The sequence below is a fragment of the Tamandua tetradactyla genome, chromosome 4 (genome assembly GCF_023851605.1).
Source record: "Tamandua tetradactyla isolate mTamTet1 chromosome 4, mTamTet1.pri, whole genome shotgun sequence".
Taxonomy (NCBI): domain Eukaryota; kingdom Metazoa; phylum Chordata; class Mammalia; order Pilosa; family Myrmecophagidae; genus Tamandua; species Tamandua tetradactyla.
In genome coordinates, this window is record NC_135330.1 from 23480041 (window position 1) to 23504404 (window position 24364).

Sequence of the window (24364 nt, forward strand, 5' to 3'; positions counted from 1 at the left end):
TGTGCAGATTGTTCACTCTACAACTCCAGGAGGTACACCCTAACCTGTGTGAATAGCACATGCTAGATTGTATAATGCTCAACATGAAAGACCTGTTATAGTAACCCTGGCTGCAATGCAGAATCTAAAATGGCTTTGAGAAAGGGAAATGAAATCATTACTAAAAAGTCATTTCATAACATGTTATAATTTATATGGTGCTTGAATTGGGCATGAGACAAGGAATGTTTCCAGCTAATTTCTTACAAGGGCCCTAATCTTTCATGAAAAAACAGTCCTTGACATTAGGTGAGTACTCATTCAAGCCATGGAGCGAGGGTCTGCTGCAACTTATATCAATGAGTATGCTATAAACTCTTTTGGACTTATTTGAACACACATTTATTGAATGTCAAGTAATAAATCAGGCACACCAGTGATGCAGAGCAATCTTTGCCCTTATCGGGCATGCAATCTCTTTAGGGAGAAAACATATATAGGATAATTTTTAAAATAACAAACTAGACAATGCAAAACAAAAACAAAAAAGCAGTTGCTTTTATCTTCAGACTTGCATGTTACAGATGAATTTTGCATTGAGAGGCCAGGAAAGGGAGATTGCTATGAGCTAGACTAATTAAGGAAGGATTTATGGAAGAAATGGTTACAGTGGGGGATACCTAAGGTGAATCTTTAAGAATAGATAGAATCTAGGAAAGTAGATGATCTGGGGGCAGGGGAAGGGGGGAGCATTTCAACATGAGTCAAGAAATCTCTTTCTACTTGCTTTAAAGAGTTACTGCCTGCATCGTATCCTGTCCTGATGTTAGTTTATCAACAATGTGGCATCATAAAAGAAGCATTGAGTATAAGAAATCTGAGTGAGCCTAATAAAATCAGACAGCAAGACCAAAACTAAGAAACAGTACCAGTTACACTCCTCTTTCCTATGGTCTTTGGAGAAATTTATCTTATGGATCTTCATTTGAGGGATGTAATATGACATACCCTAAAATCACATGGTGGACTCAGAGCTTGAACCAAGGATTGTGTTTTCTAATATTACAGGTGGCTTACTCCCAAAAAGTAGCCTCCACTTCCCTTGACCCTGATGGCTTGGTTGAATGTGCACTCTGAAGATAAGCCCTGCAGTCAGAGTCACCATGTGAGACTGTGCACATTGTGTACTGTGTGATTCCAGGAGGTACACCTTAACTTATGTGAATGGCACACTCTAGATGGGGTGTGCCAGTTCAAACAGTACTTGTGGCTTGGTGTCCACCTTTAGCAGAACCCCATTATCACACTAGAGTTGGAAAGCTAGGTTAATACCAATTTTAGGACATTTCTGTAAGAGTGTACCTGACAGAGTACAGAGGGGAGATAAATTTGGTCTGCAACAAACTTGAGTTTGTAGCCACATATGCAACTAATTTTCACTGTATTCAGAAATATATGTCATTAAGTACAGTACTGAATTGAAACTGGGTTTAAGAATCAGGACAGAGAGCTAAATCAGACATCTTTATGTCTGGCAATAATCCTGTTTTCCCTGAGTCTGATTTGTTTCTCCACAGAAAAGAGAATAAAAGGCTGAGCTATATACACCACAGCTGTGGGCTGGGAGGTGGGAGGAGAGGAGAGGGGATTTGAGAGCTGAAGGAGCTGCTGATCACGTACAAATCTTTTCCAGTGCACTGAAACGAACATTTTTATTCTTCACTGGAGGAGATATCACTGTGAGAAATTTCATGGAGGGATTTGAAGTATCCAATGATTCTTTTGTATTCCAAGAATTCTCCAATTACAGATGGTAGTTTAATATGGGTCATCCATGCTGAATGAAAAACAAGAGGTTATAAATTGAATTTCAGGAGCTTTAAAAAAATTATAAAAATCAACATCTTAATAGTAAAGTTAAATGTTAACTAAAGATGGGAAGAGGAGCAAAGGACACTGCGGACTAGGCAGAGAACCCTACAGTGTTTTTCACTCTTTTATGTGTATTCTACCAAAGGGTTGCGTTAAAATGCGGAATCTGACTCAGAAGGTCTGGGTGGGACATGAGATTCTGCATTTCTCACAAGCTCCCCGGCAGTGTTTTTGCTGCTGGTCTGTAGACCACTTTGGGAAATTTCTGCAGTACAGGCTTTGTCTTCAGATCTAATGAGTTTTAAGGATATTTTAAGCAGATTTGGACCATGGAAAGCCAGGGAAATAGAAGCCATGCTCAAATGTAGAGAAATCAGGGAAAATAAAAACTCATGAATGGTATCGTAGTAGTTCTGATGCTGATGAAATATGATTTCAGGAGATGGTGACAAATGTAGTTTCATGAAATAAATGGAACTGTTCTGTGACACAATTGTCTCATATTCTTGGAACAACAGGGGAGAACCAAATATGGTATGTCCTAATAACACTGTTCAAGAGAAGAGCTAAATTCTGAGGTGCTGTTCTCAAAGTGAATTGCCAGGGTAAACCACAGTTCAGCAGCTGCAAACGTGCTTGCCAATACGGAGATAAAAACATTTCAGAAAGCAAAATTTCACGTGTACCCTCCTCTGAAGCTGGCATCGTATCTTCCTGTGTATCTTGGGTGTAGCTTTTACCCAGGCAGAATTTAGACACCAGAAACCGAATGAGGTGATAAACAGAACCAGTTTGCAGAAGAGTCAAAATAACCCAGCAAGACATGAAACCACAAATGCCCAAGGAGTCAGTCATTTACCAACCGAAAGTTTATAGGAAGGGGTAAATAGGACTATGAGAATTAGTTCAAGGGCTTTGAAAAAAAAAAATGACACACAGTGTTTAGCATGATCCTGTTCATTTACCCTCTGTCTTCTTCAGAACACACCCTACTTCTTCCACCCCTCCCTTCCTTGGTGGCATCACACAATGGTTTCAGTGTGAGAAAAAAAATCACCTTATCGGGGAGGAGTGTCAGCTCTGAGAGTCAGGAGTCCTGAGTTCTAGAAGCATAGGAGTTAAAAGCAGGATCTCTGGCTCCAGATGGGCTCAAATCTCAGCTTTGCTATTTATTCAATGACCACAAGGTAGCAATTTCATTTTTCTTTAAACTGTAAAATGGGGACATTAGCAGTACCTACTCCCACAGGTGTGTTTGCAATATTTAATGATTTAAAGCATGTTAAATCCCCAGGACAATGCCAGCATGGAATAAATGCTTGATGAGTTTTCCCTGTTATTTTAACTAGCTCTGTCACTAGCTCCTACAGAGCTTATAGGAAACTTATTCATAGGCTGTCATTAAGGGCCTATAGGAAACATTTAATTAGCTCAAATATAAAGAGAATTTGAATGTGATGTCCATCAAGAACCTTTCCTGACCTAAACTTCTATGATTCTATGAATTAAAGTTACTTTTGTCAACAAATGAGAGGTATCCTGAGGCAGCTGGGAAAAGAATTCTTTGCTAGGTCCTTCTAGACCATCTGGTGAAGCACCTAAGGGCCACGTGGATGGGGTCACACACCATGGACTCAGGGACACCTGGAAGTGCCTTTCATAGTCCCACTGCCATACATTTGTTGGCATCATTTCTTTCCTCTAGACTGACTTCTCTGCTTCTCCCATGCACCTAAATTCTGTCCATCCTTGAAAAATTAACCCAGGTTCTACTTCCTTTATCAGAGCTTCTGTGATCACTAAACTGGAATAGCCTGCTTTGAATTTGTTCTGAAATTTTTCCCATCTTACGGTCTTAGTCCCCCTGGCCTCCCTGAGGTCAGAGACAACAGCTTATTTCTCTTGGTGTTTCAGTCAAATTTAGCACTGTTCCAACACAAAGGGTATTCGATAAACAATCATCAATTGACTTATCACCCTAATATATACTATGGACTATAGTGAACAGTATAATCACAATAATATTGCTTCATCAATTGTACCAAAGGTGACACACTAATGTAAAATGAAAAAATACATTTCACACTAAAAATAGGGAAAACTGTGTGTGGATAGGGCAGTTACATGGGAGCTCTGTACTTTCTGCATGATTTTTGTGTAAACCTTCAAACTGCTCCGATTTTTAAAAAGTAAAAAAATAAAGAAAAAAAAACAATATGGCAAGTATCTTAATATGGTAATTGACTTAATGCTAAACCTCTTCTTGCCAGCAACAATTCATGTCCCTCAAGGATGTCTAATAAATTCTTAATCAATCTGCCTCCATCTAGTGGTAATTAACACACAGGTGTTTCCTGTGACCAGAAAAGGGCTCTGAGTAAACTGTGCCAGAGAAGACTTTCACTCAATGGGTATAATAAAAACAAGAAATCTTTGCATCTGGTGAATTTCCTGCCCACAGAGATAGGAAGGCAGGATCTAGGACCCCAACCACACCTATTAATGAGAAGATAGGGTGATAAAATAAAATAGAATATAAAAGAACCTCCATCGACCATATGTCCCCATCCAGTTACCCCCTGAATTGTCTCTTTCATAGCCAAACTTAATGAATGAGATGACCACATGTTCTCATCCCTGCCAGTTCCTCAACTCTTGGGCATGTGAATTCTGTCATGATCTTACCATTGAAAATGATCTCACTGATACTCTTGTTAACATCCAGTAGGAAGTCAATGGTCATCCCAGCAATGCTTGAAACAGCTCCCACTCCATCTTCTTTCCTTAGCATTCCCCACCCCCTGCTCTCCTCATTTTCCTTGTATCTCTCTGGTAACTTCTCATTCTCCTTTTCTTAGCCCCCGGAGCAGATATTGATGTTCCTTGACTTCTCACTCTCTTTCCCAGATCATCTTGGATTCTCACACTGCAAAGCTTCCCTGGCTGGTCGCACACATCCCTCGGGTGACAGTTACCTCCTGTAATATGAGAACCCTAGATGCACATCTCCTGCCCCAAAGTATGTCCTGTACTGTGGATAGGCCCTCTGGACTATGAATGAACTACAGATGCCTAAGGCTCAACATGTGCCAAACTGAACCTGTGGTTTTGCCTCTCAACTTCTCATTCTTTTGTGTTTCCTTACCAGTAAATGGTACCACCATCCACCAGGTCTCAGGTCAGAAGCATGGCACCGTCCTTGAGTCTTCTCTCTCCCTCTTAGCCAATTAATAACCATAATCTGTTGTTTCTACATCCTCTTATCTCCTAAACCCATCCTCACTGCTTTCTCTAGACAGGGACCACCAGCTTAAACCTAAATAACTTCCAGAACCTCCAAAACAGATCCAGAAATTTCATGACGAAGAATGTGTTTAATGTTAAATCAGAAACTCAGGAGGTTGTGGGCATGAGTTATTGTGTCTCTTTAAGGAACGTTTTTTGAGGAGGTTGGGCAAACTAGTGGATATTTGGTGGCTGAGTTGTAGAGATCAGTGGTGGAAATGCTATAGGTTTGGGAATAAGGAATGTGAAGTCTGTGATTTGGGAGTTTTCTAAGGTAAACCAATAGGTTTCTATGGTTGCTTGTAATGGATCAGGGATGGACATTTTTTGGTCAGTGATTAAATATCTGAAGGGTTAAAAAAAAAAACAGCACCCCCACAATGAGTCTCCTTGCCTCCAGTCTCACCAGCCTCCCATATTTGCCATACTACTGTGCAGAGTGAGCTGCGTAAGATGCAAATTTCAGTATAATAGTCACCCGCTTAAATCCCTTTAGTGGTACACCTGGAGTCTCAGGATAAAGCCCATACTCTTTAAAATGGCTCACATATTATTTCATGATCTAGCCTCTGGTACCATCTCTCTCCCCAGTGTCTCCTTTGTATTCTAAGCTTCAGCCCAAGATTTAAGTTCTGCTAAATAAGAACTTGTGGTTGATTGGTTGTCTGAATAACTGTCCAACCTATTTAGGTACCATCTTGCTTCATTCCCAGTATTTAAAAGGATTTCAGGGGTGAGCCATGGTGGCTCAGCAGGCAGAGTTCTCGCCTGCCATGCCGGAGACCCAGGTTCAATTCCCATGTGCCTGCCCATGCCAAAAAAAAAAAAAAGGAAAAAAAAGGAGCTTAGTTGTCCAGCTGGGTACTGAATATTCCACCAAAGTCTCATCTCCCATTTTCTTTTTACTTAGCACTCCACTTCCTCAAATTTCAAAGCTAGTCACTAAACCCCTGAAACCAAGAAATGTTTTGCCATCTTCATTTCTGCCAAATGGATCATGCGCTTTCACATGTCTACATCTCTTCTCACTAGGCTGTTTCTTAAATTGAAGAAAACTGGACTTCAAGACCAAACTAAAAACTTACTTCTTTGGGGCAATCCATAGGTAGAATTCATGCTCCCCACCTTGTCCACACTTCCAAAGGCTGACATTTATGAGACCAGTGGTCATTTGCCCTCATGTACTGAGCAATGAGACCCTGGGGTCCAGAGCTTTGCCTTCTTCTTGGTCTAGGACACTTTAGTTTCTCAACAAATGCTTGTTGAATTTCATATTTCCTGTATTTAGGTCTTCATGGTAAGACAAAGCAAGAAGAACTGCACCACCTTGTTTCTAATCCTCAAAGAAAATTCAGGGACAATAAGAAAAAGTTCCTTTTGCATCAACTTCCTTTTCCTTCTAGGGTGTTACTTGTTCATTCACTCATTCAGCTCCAGTAGCAATAAAAAACAGTGTTTAAGGGATGCTAGTAAATTAATTTTTAAGTAGACTTCACTTGGATGAAGATTCCATACAAATAACCACTATGGAGTTAATGTGTCTAGCTGTCACGTGAATTATCTCAAAGAAGGCAGAGAAGGGATCAACAGATATGGAAACTCTTTTCTGATAAAACTTACCTCTTTTTAGACTTTTTGCCTAAAAATAAAAAAGAAAGAAATGGCATCAGTAAAAGGTAGGCAGTTTTAGTTTTTAAAATAAGGGAGAAAGGAGATTCCCATCTTCAAAACTGTCGTTCAAAGTGTATTATGCATTTGTCAGGTGGTCCCCAACTACATCTAAGGGAATTTGATATGTTGACTTCATATTCTAATTCAAACAGTGGTAGATACCCAGACCAAACCCATTGATGTAGATGTCTCTCAGAGTTCAGTTCCATCTTCTGTGTTGCTCATAAAGACAGAAATTTAGGCTAAATTGCCAAGTGGTAAGACCTAATCAGCCCATTTACATGTTTATCCCTTCCTGACCTACCTTCTCATTCAACCTGTTGATTCTTCCGTAAGAGCTCTAGCTAGTACTACTCTAAAATATGTGTCATTACCTCACACAGCATCTTCTTTATGAGAATCCACAAGAGAAATTTAACTCTTTTTTCAGTGGAAGGAATGTCAGTCTCATCTGAGTGATTGGTATAGTTTGATCTTATAAACATAGCAAACAACTACTTATACTTCCTTTTTTTGCTGGCTGCCAGGTAACTCAGAGTCAGATCTGATACCCCCTTTTATCAAGCATTCAGGGCTTTGTGACACATTTTTGTGTCCTAACTTCATGCCTGGCTCCAGTTTACCTTGGGACCCTAAATTTTGCCTTCTTGTTCTTGTTTTTTAAACTAATTTTAATTTGCTATATTGAATGCATTTTATGAACTTAGATTCTTTTTGAAAAAAAAAAAAAAACAGAGTATAAATAAGTAGAAAAATGAATCAACTTCAGAGTTGGGCTCCAGAGGAAATAAAATAAGAAAAACTCTGTGAGTAGAAACAATCATTTGGAAGGCAATGTGTTTCTGTGGTTGTAAACCAGAGCTCGAGAATCATCCGGCCTTGGTGCAAGCGCTATTTTGCCACCTGTAATGTGTCTTTGAACACCTGCTCATCTTCTCAGAAATACAATTTCTTTTTCTTTAAAAGGGCCATAATAACTGTACCTTATGCCTCAAACTAGCAAAAGAAAATGCATTCCTGAGAGGTGACCGTGGTGATGAATATACAACTATGTGATGCTAATGTGAGTTATTGATTATATACCAAGAATGGAATGAGTATATGGTAAGAATGTTCATGTTTATATGTTGTGATGTTTAAAAAAAATTTAAAAATTAAAAAAAAAAAGAAAATGCAAGCAATGTATTTAGACCAGGGCCTAACACTTAGACCTTGTTTCATTACTGTTTTAAACCTTTAAAGTGTTGCCAATTACTGTTTAAATCTTTCCTCAAAAATTCAGCTTGCTGATGATATGGAGCAAATGCATTTGAGCAGGGGAAATCAAATCTGAATTAATTTCAGGTTCCATTTGTTTCTCTTCATATACATACATGCATGTATATTAGCAATGAAACATATAGCAATACATGAATGAGAATCTGTTCCTACTATGAAGATTTATTTTTGAAGAAAAGGGAAGTAAGGGGGCATGTGTTGAGTTTCATGCCCTTTTCTAACCCTGTGTGTTGGTTCAGGTGGAAAAGTCTTCCAACCAAGAAAAACAACAGGGTCTCATTAATCTAAAGGCCAGTGGTTTTAGGGGACATGTGGATAAACGTCTGAGCTCTGACTCTGGTCCCTGATGAGATGGGATTTTAGAGATTTGGCCAAAAACATCATTGCCTTGATTTCCTCATTTAAGAAAGAGGATCAATAATAAGAATAATCAGAGAATGATGACTCTAGGACCACGAAGTATTTCTAGATAGCCCATGAGCAGGGAAGCATGTTTCCAGAGCCATCCTTATTCCTTTATCAGAGAGCTAAAGTCGAGATACCAAGATAACTAGGGAAGAGGGTAAAAAGCCAGCTTCAGAACATCCATCAAAGGACAGAACAGAAGTCAAGATTGCAGTTATTTTGTCGACTACTATGCTCTGACTATTCACCTGTTCCTTTTATCCAGTTTTCTGAATCTAAAAGCCTATCAAATTCTCAGAGTAGATGAAAAATGTATATATGCATTTTTATGATTTTTCATTTTCACCGTTGCAAAAGCATCAGCACGTTTTCTGTTAGATAGCTCTGGGTCTTTAGCCTGGAAATCTAACCATCATGTCTAACATTGTCTCTATAGAAAAAAATATATATATATTCTTCTTTTCAAATAACCAACTTCCAACTGAAATTTTGGAAGACAGATCATCTGTAAGTTGGAGAAGACAATATCGAAAGATAGCTTACAAATGGGAACTGCTAAAATGTTACATTGAAAATGCCCCAACTTTCCTACAACATCGGTGATCTTTTGGGGCTTCTGTTTTCTTTGTTGGCATAACTGTAACTAGCCTAACTGCCCGCTGTTGGCTTCCTGTTTGCCCCACACTGATTCCCACAGTAGGGGCCTGTAAGTTTTCAAGTTATCAGTTTGAGATCTTGTACAGAAATGACTCCCAAAGTAAAAAATTTAAAAACAACCCCACTGCTTTTCTCATCACAGCTTTAAAACAGCTTTAGCCAGCTAATCTTATCACTAAATATATGAAACTTTGACCCCACATCAAAGATTTTGGAATTTGGGACTAAAAACCCCCTGTCCTGAGGTAACTTACATCGCCAAAAGTCTTTAAAGATGATTTGGAGAATAGCCGTCTTACTTCAGAGGGCAGTATATGATTGCTTACTCTATGTTTTTCCCCTGAGTTCTGACATCATCACTCAAGGCAGGGAGAAAGAAAAGATAATGGGGGTCAGGCTACAAAGTCTCAGGAGAAAAAATAACAACAGTGGGAGAAAAATGTCATTCTTTTTTGGCATAAGTACTTAATAAAGTACTTTAAGGTGGTGGGATCCACCTTGGCAGAATTTCTAATAACAAGAGCAGAAGCATTTTAAATGCTCACTGCTCTCAGGGCACAGTTAATGAAATCTATGCATATTGACAGTGTTCTTCCTAGTATCTTTCTGAGTTGGCTAGAAAACTAACCTAGCTCTCCCTATTCTTAAACTTGGGATGTGCGATTGAATCATAGTGGAAGACCATTAAGGATTGGTGAATAATATTCCTATAATTGCCAGTGTAGGGGGTGGGGAGCCTTTACATACCATTTTCAGTGAGTAGGATGCATGCTGATTAATCTGATAGAAGTGGAAATGAATCACCAAACAACTAACCCCACAAAGAGGGAGCACAGAGAAGTTGATTATCAGTTGTTTAAGGTCAACCATGCATGACCTCTCAACTTGAGGCAGAAACACCTTAAAAGCTGCCTCACGTATAAGAATTTCATAGTCTTGAATGTTTCTGCCATGTGAGTGCTGCCAAGTGTGATAGTGCATACCCAAGGCCTGCTGGTCCCACCGTAGGGCTTGGATACACCCAGGGTGTAGGCAAGGGAAGTGATATTGTTTCTCTTCTCTGGCGGTGTTCCATCTACTCTTCTGGCAGCAGATCATAGCTTTTCAAGGTACCCCTCTTTCTTCCCTTTTCTTCTCCAATCGTTGGAGGACAGAAAACATCAGCATGTATTACAAATGGTTAGAACTTGTGGCTTTGCTGACTAGGCACTGGCAAGAATACATGGGGACTTCTCTCAGAGACGTGCACTCCCATACAGGAGCCAGAGAGCTACGTGACTCTTGAAGAGGTCAGGTATTTGGAACTGGTGCCTTGAAAACCTTAGTGGAACTTGGATTCATTTTCTAGTGCCCAAATCAAAAGCATGTAAGCTCTTAGAGGACAGAGATTATATGTCCTTTTTTTTTTTTTCAAAATTAAATACAATCAAAGAACCATTAGAATATCTGATTTAACTCAGTTACCACCCTAGCAGAGTGCCTTGAACATAGATATTTTTTAAACGTTTGTTGAATGAAAAGCAAAAAGCAACCAACTTGTTTTCCTGAAAGTTGTACCAGGCTGCTTCACATGTCCCAAGGTGCTGGTGTCTCTAGAAAATAAAGCTTGGCATTGTGCTTCAGTTGACTCTATCATACTTAATTTCATGTGGGTCTCGCTATATTTTTTCCCTTTAAAGTTGTATTATTTTTATATGAAGTTAAATTCCCATACCTTTTTTTAATCGCCTTGCCAGCCAAATGATAAATGCTAGTCCACAGAATGCTGTAACCATGACAGCCACCGGAATGAAGAGGGGGTTATAGTCACCCTGCTTGATGTTTGAAAAACTCCTGTCTAATTCTGAAAGAGAAATCAGTAAGACACAAAACATGAAGCCACAAGCACTGTTGACAGATGAGTAAACTAGCATGGTGAGGTCCACTATTGGTCTGCAGCAGAGGCAAAGACTGGGCCAGCCTAGAGAATCCTATAATCCAGTTTGTAGAATCCTGATCCCCCAATTTGCAATGCATGGAAATGTATCTAAAATTCTTGGCAAGAAGTGGTCACCACTGTATTTACTCCATGGCCTTGGGACACTGAAACACCGAGAAGAGCCAAAATGCCTAATACAACTTCAGGTGAAAGAAAAAAATACTGATCTGAACCAGATAACTTGTCAAGCAAAGGAAACTATTAAAGCGTTTACTTTAAAGGAGCTGTGCAAATAATATGCACTTGATGTTTGTATGCCAAGGACCTACACCAGTCTATCTCTCAAATGATGTAGCCCTACTACTTCCCTCAATTTCCTTGACAAATATGTAAAAGGATATATATATATATCTTCTCAGAAGTGTAAACTAAGTTCATTTGGGGGCTTTCTTAAATAAATACCTATATGAAAAACCTACAAAATCGGTTCTCTGATACTGCCAAATGAAGGAATCTACTTTTGCACATTGGCATAGGGTCTGACTGTGTTCCTTATTCTTCCACATTACTTTGTTAAATCTTTTTAAGGTCCTTCCATCCCCACACCCAATAAGTTCCCAGAGAATCCAAAGAGAGGGTATCTATTAGCTGGATGAGGAAATGGACAAGAGGCCACCCTTAAGAGGAGGCATCACTAGTAAGCCTGGAATGACTCATGCCTACTCCCTGCTCCCCCACTCTTCTCCCAGGCCTTGGGTCAACAGAGATCTGGTTCTCTGACAGCCTCGATAGGTCTGTAACTGAGAAACAGGGATTTAAGGGATGATTATGGTCACTGAATCATTATAGATAAATTCCTTTGTGCTTTCTGGTATATTGGAGTAGACAGAGGGAAATCACCTGAAATCACTGAACTATAATCCAGCTGCCTTGATCTCTGATGATGATTGTATAGCCTTTATCTCGTCCCCTGTGACTGTGAAAACCTTGTGACTGACCCTTGTTTGTACCGATTTTATCTGGTTTGTTGACTTTGGAGTCTTGTGATCACTAAGGATAGCCCCTGATGTTTATTAATGAAGGGCCCTGGGTCACCCAGAACTAAGCCACCCCAATGCAAAAGCTATCTTTGGCTGTATCTAGCCAAAATGGACCCGCCTGACATGTGCAGTAGCTTAGAGTTTAATCTATGAATCACCTGTACCTCACTGTAATACTAAAAATCACACCCATCATATTAATGCTGCCATTTTCTCATATATGTTCTGTGATTAAACTTGTAATCAGTCTGTGTAATCTCAATAATTAGATCACCTCTAATTACAACATCTGGAGCCATTGTGCTCATTATGCCTGTCTTTTGATAGTATGACCATCAGAAAGACTGCAGTTTGGGGAGAGAGATTTTGGGGCCATAGATATGCCATCTGATCTCTTTCTTAGTGCCTAGCAATGGATTCTTTCTCTCTTTGAAACCCAGGTGTCTCAGGAATTGCTCAACGGGCCAGTGCTTTGTGCAAAGAATCCACCACCCTTGTCCTCTAACAGATCCTAACATTTAGAGACTTTTCCCATTGGGGCAGGTGGCCTCAGGGTATACTTGTGTAGCTATATTTTCACATGATAATTTAATATGCATTTATTTAGCACCTATTGGCAGGCACTGAGTCAAGGGGAAGATATACAAAGATGAGGAAGACATAGTCCTTCTGATGAAAACACAGATGTGAAGAAGTTGAAAACTACCTACTATTTGGGGAATTAGACTGCCACTGCTGACTAATGTAGAGGCATTTCAACGGATTAACAGAGAGATTTAGTGAAATAGAAAAATGAGTAAGAAATGAAGTAGTAGAGACAGTGAACTTAGATTTTAAGCGTTAAGATGTGAAGAGGAGTTGAGATTGGCTGAAAACTAAAGAAATAAAAGTGTAGCTGGGCAAACTTGCTTACTTTGACATATTGGACTCGGGCTGGACCACATTCCAGATGATTCGCAAATGGTTTCCTTCTTCCCAATTAGCTCGGTTCCCTCTGAGCAGTGGAAGGTGCACGTGGAAGTGAAGCTGAAGTTTGCCAGGGGATGACTGCAGTCCGTGGTCCCCAAATTGGGTGCTATTAGAGGCTCACACCGAATCACTTCAGTGAGAAAGAAAACACGGTATTTCTGGGCAGCCACCCTCCCTTGACTGAAGGTTTTCAGACAGAGCTGTCTGATTCAGCCATCCACATGAGCCTTCTAGTCATCAGAGCATTCAAAGCCTGGTGGAGTTTGGGTGCCCAGCTCTGGTGGCTCTCCTAGTCTACTGGAAGCGCCATACCACATTGTCTCCAACCAAGGACTCCCATGGAATATTCTGGTGAATGTTGAGAATTTTCACACTTTCACTTCTTCTAAAGTCTACCAAAGTTGTTTTATAAAATGTCCCAACTCCCTGAAGCAAATTACCCAACTTCTCTAAAATTCAACCTGTTGTTTGATTTAGGTCGATGACTTAAGTAGAGAATTTTGATAGTTCTTTTGAGAATTAAAGCACTTAAAGTGCATCAGGAGCATAAATGTAGATAGTATAACCAGAACTTCAAAAACTTTGTATACCACCAGTTTCCCCCCAAACAAGGATAATCTTGGACACTAAGAAGGAAAAAAACAGCACCACATATTTCCAAAGAACAAAGCAAGAGAGGTAGATTCTATTTTACACAGCAGTTGTTATTCTCCAGAGAGTTCATGGAGGAAGAAAACTAAATGGGCTTCAATAAAAAAATAATAATAAATGATCAAAAAAAGACCTCTTATCACCGTGGAGGACACTGATTGGTATTAAGTAAAATACCACATCAAATAGGTACTATTGAAAGGAGAGGACAACCAAAATTTAATTGATGTTCAACCAGATGGTTCATTTATGCCATGCCAATGAAAAAAAAGGAAAAAAATGCAGAGAAACCATACTGTATTGCTATTAATTACATGCATGCTGAGAGATGGATTCCGAGACAGGGTATCTGGTTGTTACATTGTATTTGGGGTTTTTCTTTTTATCTTTAGTAGCATTAACTCATTTGAAACCATCATAGTTTAATCAATGGTAAAAATGTGCTCCATGAGAGTATATATGGATTTCTTAGCAAGACTGCATTTTCCCAGTCTATAGACTCAGGACGACTGAGACAAAGCTTCTTATCCTGTAACTGAAAAATTCGGATTTAAGGGATGATTTTGATTATTGGATTATTATATAGATATTCCTTTTTTGCTTTCTGGTATATTGGATAGACAGAGGGAAATCCCTAAATTGTAATCCAGCTGCCTTGGTGTTTAATAAAGACTGAATTGCCTTTAGCTTGTGCCCTTGTGATCGTAAAAACCTTGCAACTAATCTGCATTTGAATCCTTTTATCCAGTTTTTTTACTTTGGAGTCTTGTGATCACTAAAGACAGCCCCTAATGTTTATCAATGAAGGGTTTTGGGTTAGCCCAGACTAACCCACTCCAAGTTCAATGTTATCTTGATAATGAAACTGGATCTAACCAAATGGGCCCATGTGACATGTGCAGTAGCTTAGACATTAACCTACAAGTCACCCATACTTCATCATAATATTGAAAGTCATGCCCATCATCATATTAAGGCTACCATTTTCTTACGTACATTCTGTGAGTAAGCAAGTAATCAACCTGCGCATGCTCAATAATTGTACCACCTCTAATTACATCATACAGAGACACTGTGCTCATACTGCCCATATTTTAATTCTATAACACTATTATAGTTACTGCAGTTCAGGGAGAGAGATTTTGGGCCAATAAACCATCCAATCTCCTGCTATGCACCTAGTGATAAACTTTTTCTCTCTTTGAAACTCCAGTGTCTCAGGAATTGGTCATTTGAGTGCATTGGGCAAAAGAACCCACCACCTTAGTTCAGTAACAATCTGAATAGTTACTCACTTTGACAGGCTGGTTCTGGAGATGACCAGCTTCCAAGTGGCCCACAAGTAGTTTCTTCAGTCCCAATTAACTCTGTTCCCTCAGAGCAGTTGAAGGAACACTGTGAGCTGAAGCTGAAGTTTCCCAAAGGGTGGATACAGGCCATGGTACCCAACTCGGGATTCTCCAAAGGGTCACACTGAACCACTTCAATGAGAAAAGAAATAGTATAAGGTAATGCTAAGAGGATCTAATGCCTGGGTTTGAATCCCAGCCCTGATATTTGATAGCCATGTGCCTTTCAGCAAGATTATTTAACCTTTTTGGCTTCAGTTTCTTCATCTATAAAAGAGAGGTAATGTTAATTTTATCAACATCATAGAATTAACGTGAGAATTAAGTGATTTAATGCAAGTCAAGAAGTTAGAACAGAGCCTGGTTCACAAGAAGTCCTAGTTAAATGCAAGCTAGTCATCTTCTTCTTATCTTTAACATTATCTGGGGGAGAGAATATTAAAACCCAGATAAGTTTCCATGGGAATGACCAGTTTAGCTTTGGAAATAGCTCTTACATTGATGCTCCTGAGTATATTATATATTGGGAAAAGAAGGTTCAAAGTGAGTGTCCATGATCAGTCTTTTTTACAAGAGAAGACAGAAGCTTGAGGAAGCATGTTGGCCTTGATTCTGTCTTCATCCACTATAGCTCAGTTCTGGAACTTTAGTGGTTCTGATTTTGATAACCCTCTTCAGAAGCTTTATCTGTTTCCCTAATCTGATTGGTGGTCTGGAAGATCCAATTAAAACTTGGAAATCAAATTCTTTGAATGTTAGGTCCTGCCATATCATTTAGGTAAATATTGCAACTCTTATGTTTTATTTCTTATCTATCAAATTTGAGCCACCATTATGATCTAGTTCTTAGATATGAGTGAAGAAAGAACTCCAGAAATTAGAAAAATTTTAATATTACCCCCTGATAGGGCAAGTCCAAATCAAAGTAAATTATATTATCCAATTCCATTCAGGCCCACAAACAAGAGGCAGGCATAGTACTGACTCCTAAAGATTCAATGATAAATAAGATACTGACCTCAAGGAGTTGTCAATCTACCCAGGTAGATGGACAAGAAAACAGATAGCTTCAACAAATGTGGGAAGAATAAAAAGAAATGTGTGGAGCTATAGGAATACAGAATGGAAAATGCAGAATAGGAATGCTTAGCCTGTCTTGAGGTCCAAAGAAATATTCCAGGAAGAAGTGGTTCTTAAACTTTTCTTAGAGATGAACAGCTGTGTTAGCCAAGTGCAAAATGAGTGAGAAAGCCATGAGCAAGGTCAAGGAGATACAAAACAGATGGATGGAAAATGTGGAAAACTCCAAGCATTTTGATGTTACTAGAAGGAAAGAGGAGGCAGAGAATGATGTGAGAGAAATATAGGTACTAGGACAAAATGCTTTAAATTTATAATCAAATTTTTCATTAATTTGTTGAGCCTTGAGGTGCTTAAATTTCATCCTGTAAGACAAATGATGGGTAGAAATTAGAGTATGGATAGTAACAGTTGTGTGATATTGATTTGGTTCTTGTTAATTGACCAGCTGGCCTGCAATATGAATAATGTATTTCAGGAGAATTTAAACTTGTGAAGCTCAACTAGGAGACTACTGCAATAATCCATGAGAAAGGCAATGAGAGCATTGGTAGGAGAGTTGGCAAATAGGAGGCAAACTGGAGAAATATGCAGTTATAAAAATTGGTAGTGTGTTACCTTATATAAATGTGGGCAGAGATGAGAGAGTCCCACAGAAGAGTTTTCCATGAAAGTGATGGTACCGCATACTGGTATAACAAGTACAAAAAGGAAAGCTGGTTGGTGACAATTGATTTTACAAAGTCCTTTAGGCATCCAAAGGGATATGTTTAGCATATTGGAGTTCAAAACTAGAGACCCAGATTTATCAGTTCTAAGCTCACATAGATTTCTGAGTCCACAAGAGTCATGAGTTTGAACAAAAGGGGCACGTAGAGTCAGAAGAGCAATAGACAAAAGGCAGAAGCTAAGAAATAACAACAGTTAATGGGCTTAGTGGGTTTGTGCCCATGCAGAAACCCTAGGAGAAGTGATCACTACATAAAGTATATAAAGTAAATGATCCTATATAAAATATTATATAGGAGTCATGGCTTGGTGATGGAGTAAAATGAGTTAGATTTATTCCAGTTGGTTGGCATTTAAATTTGTTTTGGCTTTAATTCTTTATTCTTTTAAACATTGCTTGTTTCTTTTTTTTATAATTTTCTATCTTATGTGCCAGATACTTCACACACTATTTTGAAACTCAACCAATATCAAAGGATTTGATGTTTCTTTCAATAGAGAATTGACTGGGTCAGAGACTCCTTGAATTTGAATCTGTGTATTCTCTTCTTTCCATTTCCACCACCACATCTCTGAATGATATCCATATACTCCTAATGATTCTTCCCTCTTCTCTCTCTGCTCTCCAGTCCATCCTATGAACTGGTGTCTAGGAGAATTGCCCTAAAAGCAGATGTTGCAGAATAAAAACCCAATTTCTTCCTTAAGGAGCCTCCAGTCTCAACAAACTTACTCCAGCTTATCTTTCTTTCCATCAAACTCCATTATAAGCTTATGTCATTTCCACTAGTTAGTTGTAAATCCCTAGGAGCAGAATTTGTGACAGAGCTCTTTGTATCCCTCTGAAATATCCAACCCAAATAAATGTATTGATTTTATTATTATATATCTCCACAATATACCACATTATCATTATATGAACTTTTCTTTTTGGCCTTATCCTGTCATAACTCTGATAATTATGTTAAAAAGAAAAATTTCCTTGTGGATAATTCACTTTCATAATGATGAATACTGTAGCATATTTTAGACTTTAGAGTTATAATTAACCCAACAATTTCATTAAATCACAAGCTCTTTGAGAGCAGGAATTTATCATATGTGATTCATTATTGCAACCTTTATAACTTTATCCCAGCACTATGTTCTTTGTGAATGCTCAAAAAGACTTGTTTAAAAGTGAATTGAAACTTCATGCTGACTTATGAAACCTTTAAAGGAAGCTAGAAGCATTGTGAAAGCACAGCTTTCTGATTGAAACTTCCCATTTCTCAGAATCATATCATTTTGTCCCAACCAACTTCCATAAAGTATGATGACCCTTGTGACTTTACACAGGCAGAAACCAAGAAAGGAGCTTACCAAATTGGCACTGGGGTCCATAATACCCCACGTCACAGTTGCAGGTGTAATTATTGATGATTTCCACACATTCCCCATGGCCACTGCATGACCGTGGCTGACAAGAAGCTTTTGGGAAGTCAGAAAAACAATATTTTAATGTGATTACATTTTAGTAGTCATAATAATTTCTTTTAATCTTTAAAACTTTTTTTCCTGAGAATTTTTTAGTGAACAGGCTATATCAAGTTGTATATTCTAACATCTTTTTATAAAACTCATATGCTAAATTTTATAAAAGTAGAACATTAGCCATATAGCCATAGACATTTATTTGCTTTCAGAATGAGTTTACCAATGTCAATATCAAATAACATTTAGGGGAAACTTAGTGGCATTCATTGAGACTCTTGAAATTACTTGCTTTTAATGTGATAAGTAGATAAATGACTCCCTGACTTCAATCAATTTTGCAATGTGCTTGGCAATCTCTTTCTTTATATAAAGTATGGAGATTAAAAACTCCATATTTTCTAAAATTGGCAGAGAATCCAACTTACAGGAGACCATGTTATCTATGTTTCACTATAAAAGTATGACTCGGAAAAATGTTGGCCCTTTTGGAAACGTCATTGTATTTACAGAAATTGTCACTCACCTCAGATAGTGCAATGTTTTATTATATAGAATTACATCATATTTGTCCAGGAAACAAATGCTTAGCGCCCAGCAACCTATTTTGCAATGAGGATATTGAGGTGATATGAGGTGATGTGAGCCGATACTCTCCACTGATCCCCATTTATCTGCTTCTATTCCATTGCCTTATTATCAATGGGCACTGTGGATCTAGTTCTCCCTCCTTACTTCTTACATATACAAATAATTTTGATGTAACTTGATTTGGGGTATAAGGAGCAGCCTCAAACACCAAAAATGCTCAGAAATGACAAGATTCAAACTTACTTAGAGGATTGGAAGCATTTTAGAATGAACTAGCAACTTGTTCTCTTCTTCTCATATTTTCCTGGGATTAATCCAATCACTCCCTTAACTCTGGCCCTTCCTGAGTCCCAAGTCACATAGCAGTTTGGTCACCCCCTACCTGTATAACAGAGAGCTCTCTTCTTTTTGAGGCAGGCATCGTCATTCCACTTTCCCGAGTCTTTGGACCTCTTGATATAGATTTCCACACAATCTTCCTTGCTCTTCTTGTTGTTGGGCTCCCCAAGTCCCCAGTTTGTTGCTTCTTCAGTGAGAGACTTATTGGTTCCCACCCAAGTCCATATCCCTCCCACCTTCCGGATTCCTATCCAGTAGTAACTATTACTGAAGGGCAGTGTCTCCTCCAGGTACTCAATTTCCCCCTTGTTTTGTATGGCAACTAAATCCGTGTAATTTTCTTGGCAGAACAGTCTGGCCTTTTTCCAGTTCATAGGATATTGAGAATAGTGGTAAGTCCAGCCATGGGTTCCATGATGTACCAGGAAATCTGAAAGATGTCAAAGCAAATTCTGTAGACCCAGATAATGTTACAGCTGAAAAGAACCTCATCCAGGCTGCCCCTGACAATTAGAGACAAGAAAACTGAGACTAAGAGTATAAGTAACCTGCCCAGGGTCACAGAACTAGTTTATTGTAGATTCAAATAGAACCTAGGCCTTCTGACTCTAATTGCAACTTACCATAATATACTGCTTTTACTTATAGCTCTATTTTAGACAAATTTGGCAAATTTCTCAGGTTTGTTTTCATGTATTTTTTCCTCAAAATTCTTTCAGTGAAATTTAACCCACATGTTTTAGAAACTCACATTTATTTTGCCAGTGGCTGTCATTCATTTAAAACTAATTTAAGTATAATATCATATAACTTTGCAAGATTTCCAATCCACTTTTTAATCCTGAGATAATTCCCCAAAGGCCAACATTTATGTACCTAAGTGAGAAACAAAGTAAGGACAGGAGCAGCAATGACATACCTTTTAGTAATCATTTTCATATCACAAAGATAATATTTTATTATTGTTAGAGCACCTGCTGGGCAAGCTTCAATACTCAGCCAAAGCCTTATATATATAATTGCATAATCAAAAAGAGACCAATTTATAAAACTAAATGATGTAGGATTACAGAATTAATTAAATCATGCTCTGTGCACAAGGATATTAAATATGATGATATTTCATAATCATATTAAACATCAAATGATCATTTGCATATGAGGGCTTTGAAGAAACAATAATAAACACATAATTGCACAATGAACCCATAATAATTTTTAACATTCAAGCATGGTATGATCTATGTGAAACATACAGTAAGGTAAAAGTTTTCACAGCTCTCAACATTTATTGAATTTTCACTATGTGTAGGGCAAGTACCATGGAGAAATACCAAAGAAAAAATAGATGCAATTCTTACAGTTTTCTAAGAATTCTGTACAAGGAATAACAGATGTGAAGAAAACATAACTAATTTTGATCAAATTAAATACATTAGAAATGGACAGAGAGCTAGGGAGCAGGTATGATTCATGGGTAAAGAATGTCACAAAATCAATATTTTAAATAGAACTTTAACGGACCATTCCATTAGAATGTAATTTCTAAGAGGAGTGAATCAGATTGGTTTACTGCTGTATCCTTGGTTCCTAGAATCGTGCTTGGTACGCTGTAGGAATTCAGAAAATATTTGTTGAGTGAAAAATACTCTGGATTCCACAGGTGGCTCAGGCAGACAGATGTAAGGAATAAATTTTGTGAAGGGTACAGTAAGCATGTTTACTTGGTAGAGTTAAGAATCCAAGCTGGGGAGTAAAACCACATTAGCTTAGGGAATGAGAAGGAAGGTTCAAGGTAATTGCTGGAGGGTCTTTAAGAATCAGACATAAAACTTGTCACATCAGTGGGAGAGGTACCAAAAAATAACCCATGGACCCTGTCTTCAGACAGCTCACAGTTTAGTGGTAGAAATGGCATTGCTGTATATTGAGCCATTATGTAAAACTAGAAAGTGCTAAATATTTGGTGCAGATTGCAGCTACCTTATTGGATATTTCTTTACTGACTTTTTTCCTTCTCAACTGAAGACTTTTGTAGGATTGTCAGGACTTGTACCACACGGCAGGGAATGTGGCAGGGCGAGGAGGATATGGGTAATGAACTAAATGAAGGTAAGAGGAAAAAAAGAGACATTTATAGAAAGGACATAATTAATAGCTGTCTAATTAATAATTTCCTCTTATACCCAGAGAATATTTAAGAAAAATGAGCCAAGTTAAAAAAGGTTTAGTAATATACAGATATCATAACATACCACAACAAAGCACTGTCCAAATCCAGAACTTAAAGCTATTCCACAAGCCCTTCTGAGGTCTCTGACATTTCCATGAAAAAATCTGCAAATAAAATGCAAGATTTTATTTAGATTTATACTCTTAAACCACAAGTTTCTAGCACCTTCTGGAGGTCTGCAACTTTCTTAAAGTTCAAAACAAAACACATGTCCAAGGTAATAGTTTTCTCAGGCAGGATGTGAAAAAGTAACATTAGTTTTCCTTCAAAACTGATGCATAGATGGGGTTTTATTCATGTTTGTTCAAACCTGCTTTTCCACTGAACTGTTAAATTGAACTACTTGATACTTAGTATGTATTTTTTAAAGTGTTCTTTGATCCCCAATGACTTGATAATGCCTAAATTTAATGATATAATCTCACACTTGATTATAAAGGGTCAATGCCTCAAAATACCTAAAATAATTAGATATCAAATTAGATGCAAGTAAAGGTAAGCAGTTCTTTTTTTTTTCAAATAAAAAGAAATGCATTTTTTTAGCAACTCAAATGAGACGATCACACATTTTCTGCACACCTTAGGACTACAGGTAATTGCAGTATTTAGTTGCAAAAGTGCTCATTTCAACAAGACAGCAGCTCTTCGAGAACCTCACCAAAGAGAAAGTGGAGGAGAAGATATCAGCATAACAGAGAAAAGAGATTTTAGGATCACATGTTTTGAGACTCCGACAGCATTTAGTTTTTATTTTTTTAAGCTAAAGGTGAAATGTGTTGCTGCTTGCCATTTGCCACCTGCCTCTGTAATACCAAGAAGGGCATCTGCCTGAACGTCTGGAAATCTTTTAGGCTGAAAGGCTTACCATGGCTTTGCTTGGTCTTTCCCTTCAGCCCTTCAGCCTCTCAACTCGGCAGCAGAAGTCTCTGGGTCCTGGCCTGAGGGGAGTGTGCTGTGTGGCATGGAACTGCTCTGAGTTTCACCGGAGATTTTCACTTTCCTTTATTTCTCTAACCAAGGCTCACAGCCTCCTCATCTCCGCCCCCTGCTTCTTGCTCTTTTTTTTTCTCCCCACCTCTTTCCTCCCCTGACATCTAGCACCACCACCCCCCCCCCCCGAGAAAAACAAGCCTCCAACTTCTCCATAAGGTATTCTTTTTAGATTTTCTTCCTTCCATTCTTCCTTCATTTTCCCCATCCATCCTTCCTTCCATTCTTCCATCTCTTTTTCTATCCATCCTTGCTTGCTTTCTTCCTTCTTTTCTCTCTTTTCCTTTCTTTCTCTCTTTCATTCTTTCTCTTTTTTTCTCTTCTCTCTCTGTCCTTCCTTCCCTCTCTCCCTTCTTCCCTCTGCTTCCCTCCCTCTCTCCTCTTTCTTTTTGATAAACACTAAGGCAATAATTGCAGACACCACACAGTTAAAAATGTATTTCAGATGAATTTATGCTGTCTGCTGGCAGATTTGATTAGTTTCAGTTTTTTCTCCTCCCTCTTTCCTCGCTCACCCCCTAGTGCAGGTCCTTGTTAATAGCACTTTCTAGAGCTCATTGTGAAGAGAGCAATGCTTGTTTTCTACCCCATGAAGTTACAACTTTCTAATTCTGAAGTATAAAATGTAAGGGAGATAAGATTGCTTATGAAATTGAGATCCATATGATGGAAGGCAATGGAAAAGGATTGAAGAATTCGGGGAAGGCTCACTGACATAAACAGATTTGCATTTTTAGAGGAAAAGGTTTCTCTCTATAGCTCAGCACTCCATATTTATTTCCTTATTTAATCTTTATAACAACACTTTTTCCTATTTTTTTAAAAGAGAAATTGTGGGTTTACTGAAAAATCACACATAAAATGCAGAGTTCTGATAGACCGCCCTATTATTATTAACACCTTGCATTAGTGTGAGGAGAAGATATCAGCATAACAGAGAAAAGAGATTTTAGGATCACATGTTTTGAGACTCTGACAGCATTTAGCTTTTATTTTTTTAAGCTAAAAGTGAAATGTGTTGCTCCTTGCCATTTGCCACCTGCCTCTGTAATATCATTTGTTACATTTGATGAAATCATGTTTTTAGAATTCTCCACTTGGGGAAATTGAACTTTCCCCCTTTCTCGCCATTCGCCCAAGGGGACTTTATAAATACTTTTTTATTCACTGTTCAAATCACTTTGGGATTTATTGGGGCATCACTCTGGATAAACCTACAAAATGTCATGCCCTACTCAAGGCTCCATGTACTTATGGTGTTCAATTAAGCTGTCCATATAAGTTATATTAGGAAATGCACTAGTTAAAATATAAATTTTGTACCAAATAAACATTTTTTGCTTTAGTCTCACACATAAGTTAAAGTTTTAAAATACGAATTACCATCTAGTTTCAACACCCTGCAATATTGACATTCCTTTGTTCTCCCTCATGCAAAAACATTTTTAAATTTGTACATTTAGTCACCATCATTATACACTCAAGGAATTCCTAGATTATACCATCTCAGACTTTATTGTCTATCTTTCCTTCTGATTTCACTTGTGCCCTCAGGCCTCCTCCCTCTATCATTCTCACATTCAGCTATCATTCAATGTACTAACATTACTATATTATAGTTAGGTACTATTGTGCTATCCATTTCTGAATTTTTACAATCAGTCCTGTTGTACAATCTGTATCCCTTCAGCTCCAATTACCCGATATCTACCCTATTTCTGTCTACTATAGTCTCTGTTCTTAACTAAAATCCTCCAAGTTCATTCACTAATGTTAGTTCATGTCAGTGAGACCATACAGTATTTCTCCTTTGTTTCTGGCTAATCTCACTCAACATAATGTCATTAAGTTCCAT

At 38.2% G+C, this 24364-nt stretch overlaps 1 protein-coding gene and 1 long non-coding RNA gene across 3 annotated transcripts in view; one reads left to right on the top strand and one right to left on the bottom strand.

Annotated features, from left to right (window-relative positions):
• The window catches only part of LOC143680558 (uncharacterized), a 35184-nt gene that overhangs the window by 4277 nt on the left and 6543 nt on the right, over positions 1–24364 (top strand). The window lies entirely within an intron of this gene.
• On the bottom strand, positions 344–22544 carry SELL (selectin L). Its single transcript, XM_077156918.1, has 9 exons — positions 22385–22544; positions 21542–21623; positions 19330–19716; positions 18246–18353; positions 15021–15206; positions 13019–13204; positions 10862–10990; positions 6757–6775; positions 344–1816 (listed from the first exon to the last, which is right to left on the bottom strand). Exons 1-9 carry the CDS (start codon positions 22385–22387, stop codon positions 1798–1800), a joined length of 1119 nt encoding a protein of 372 aa, XP_077013033.1. The 5' UTR covers positions 22388–22544; the 3' UTR covers positions 344–1797.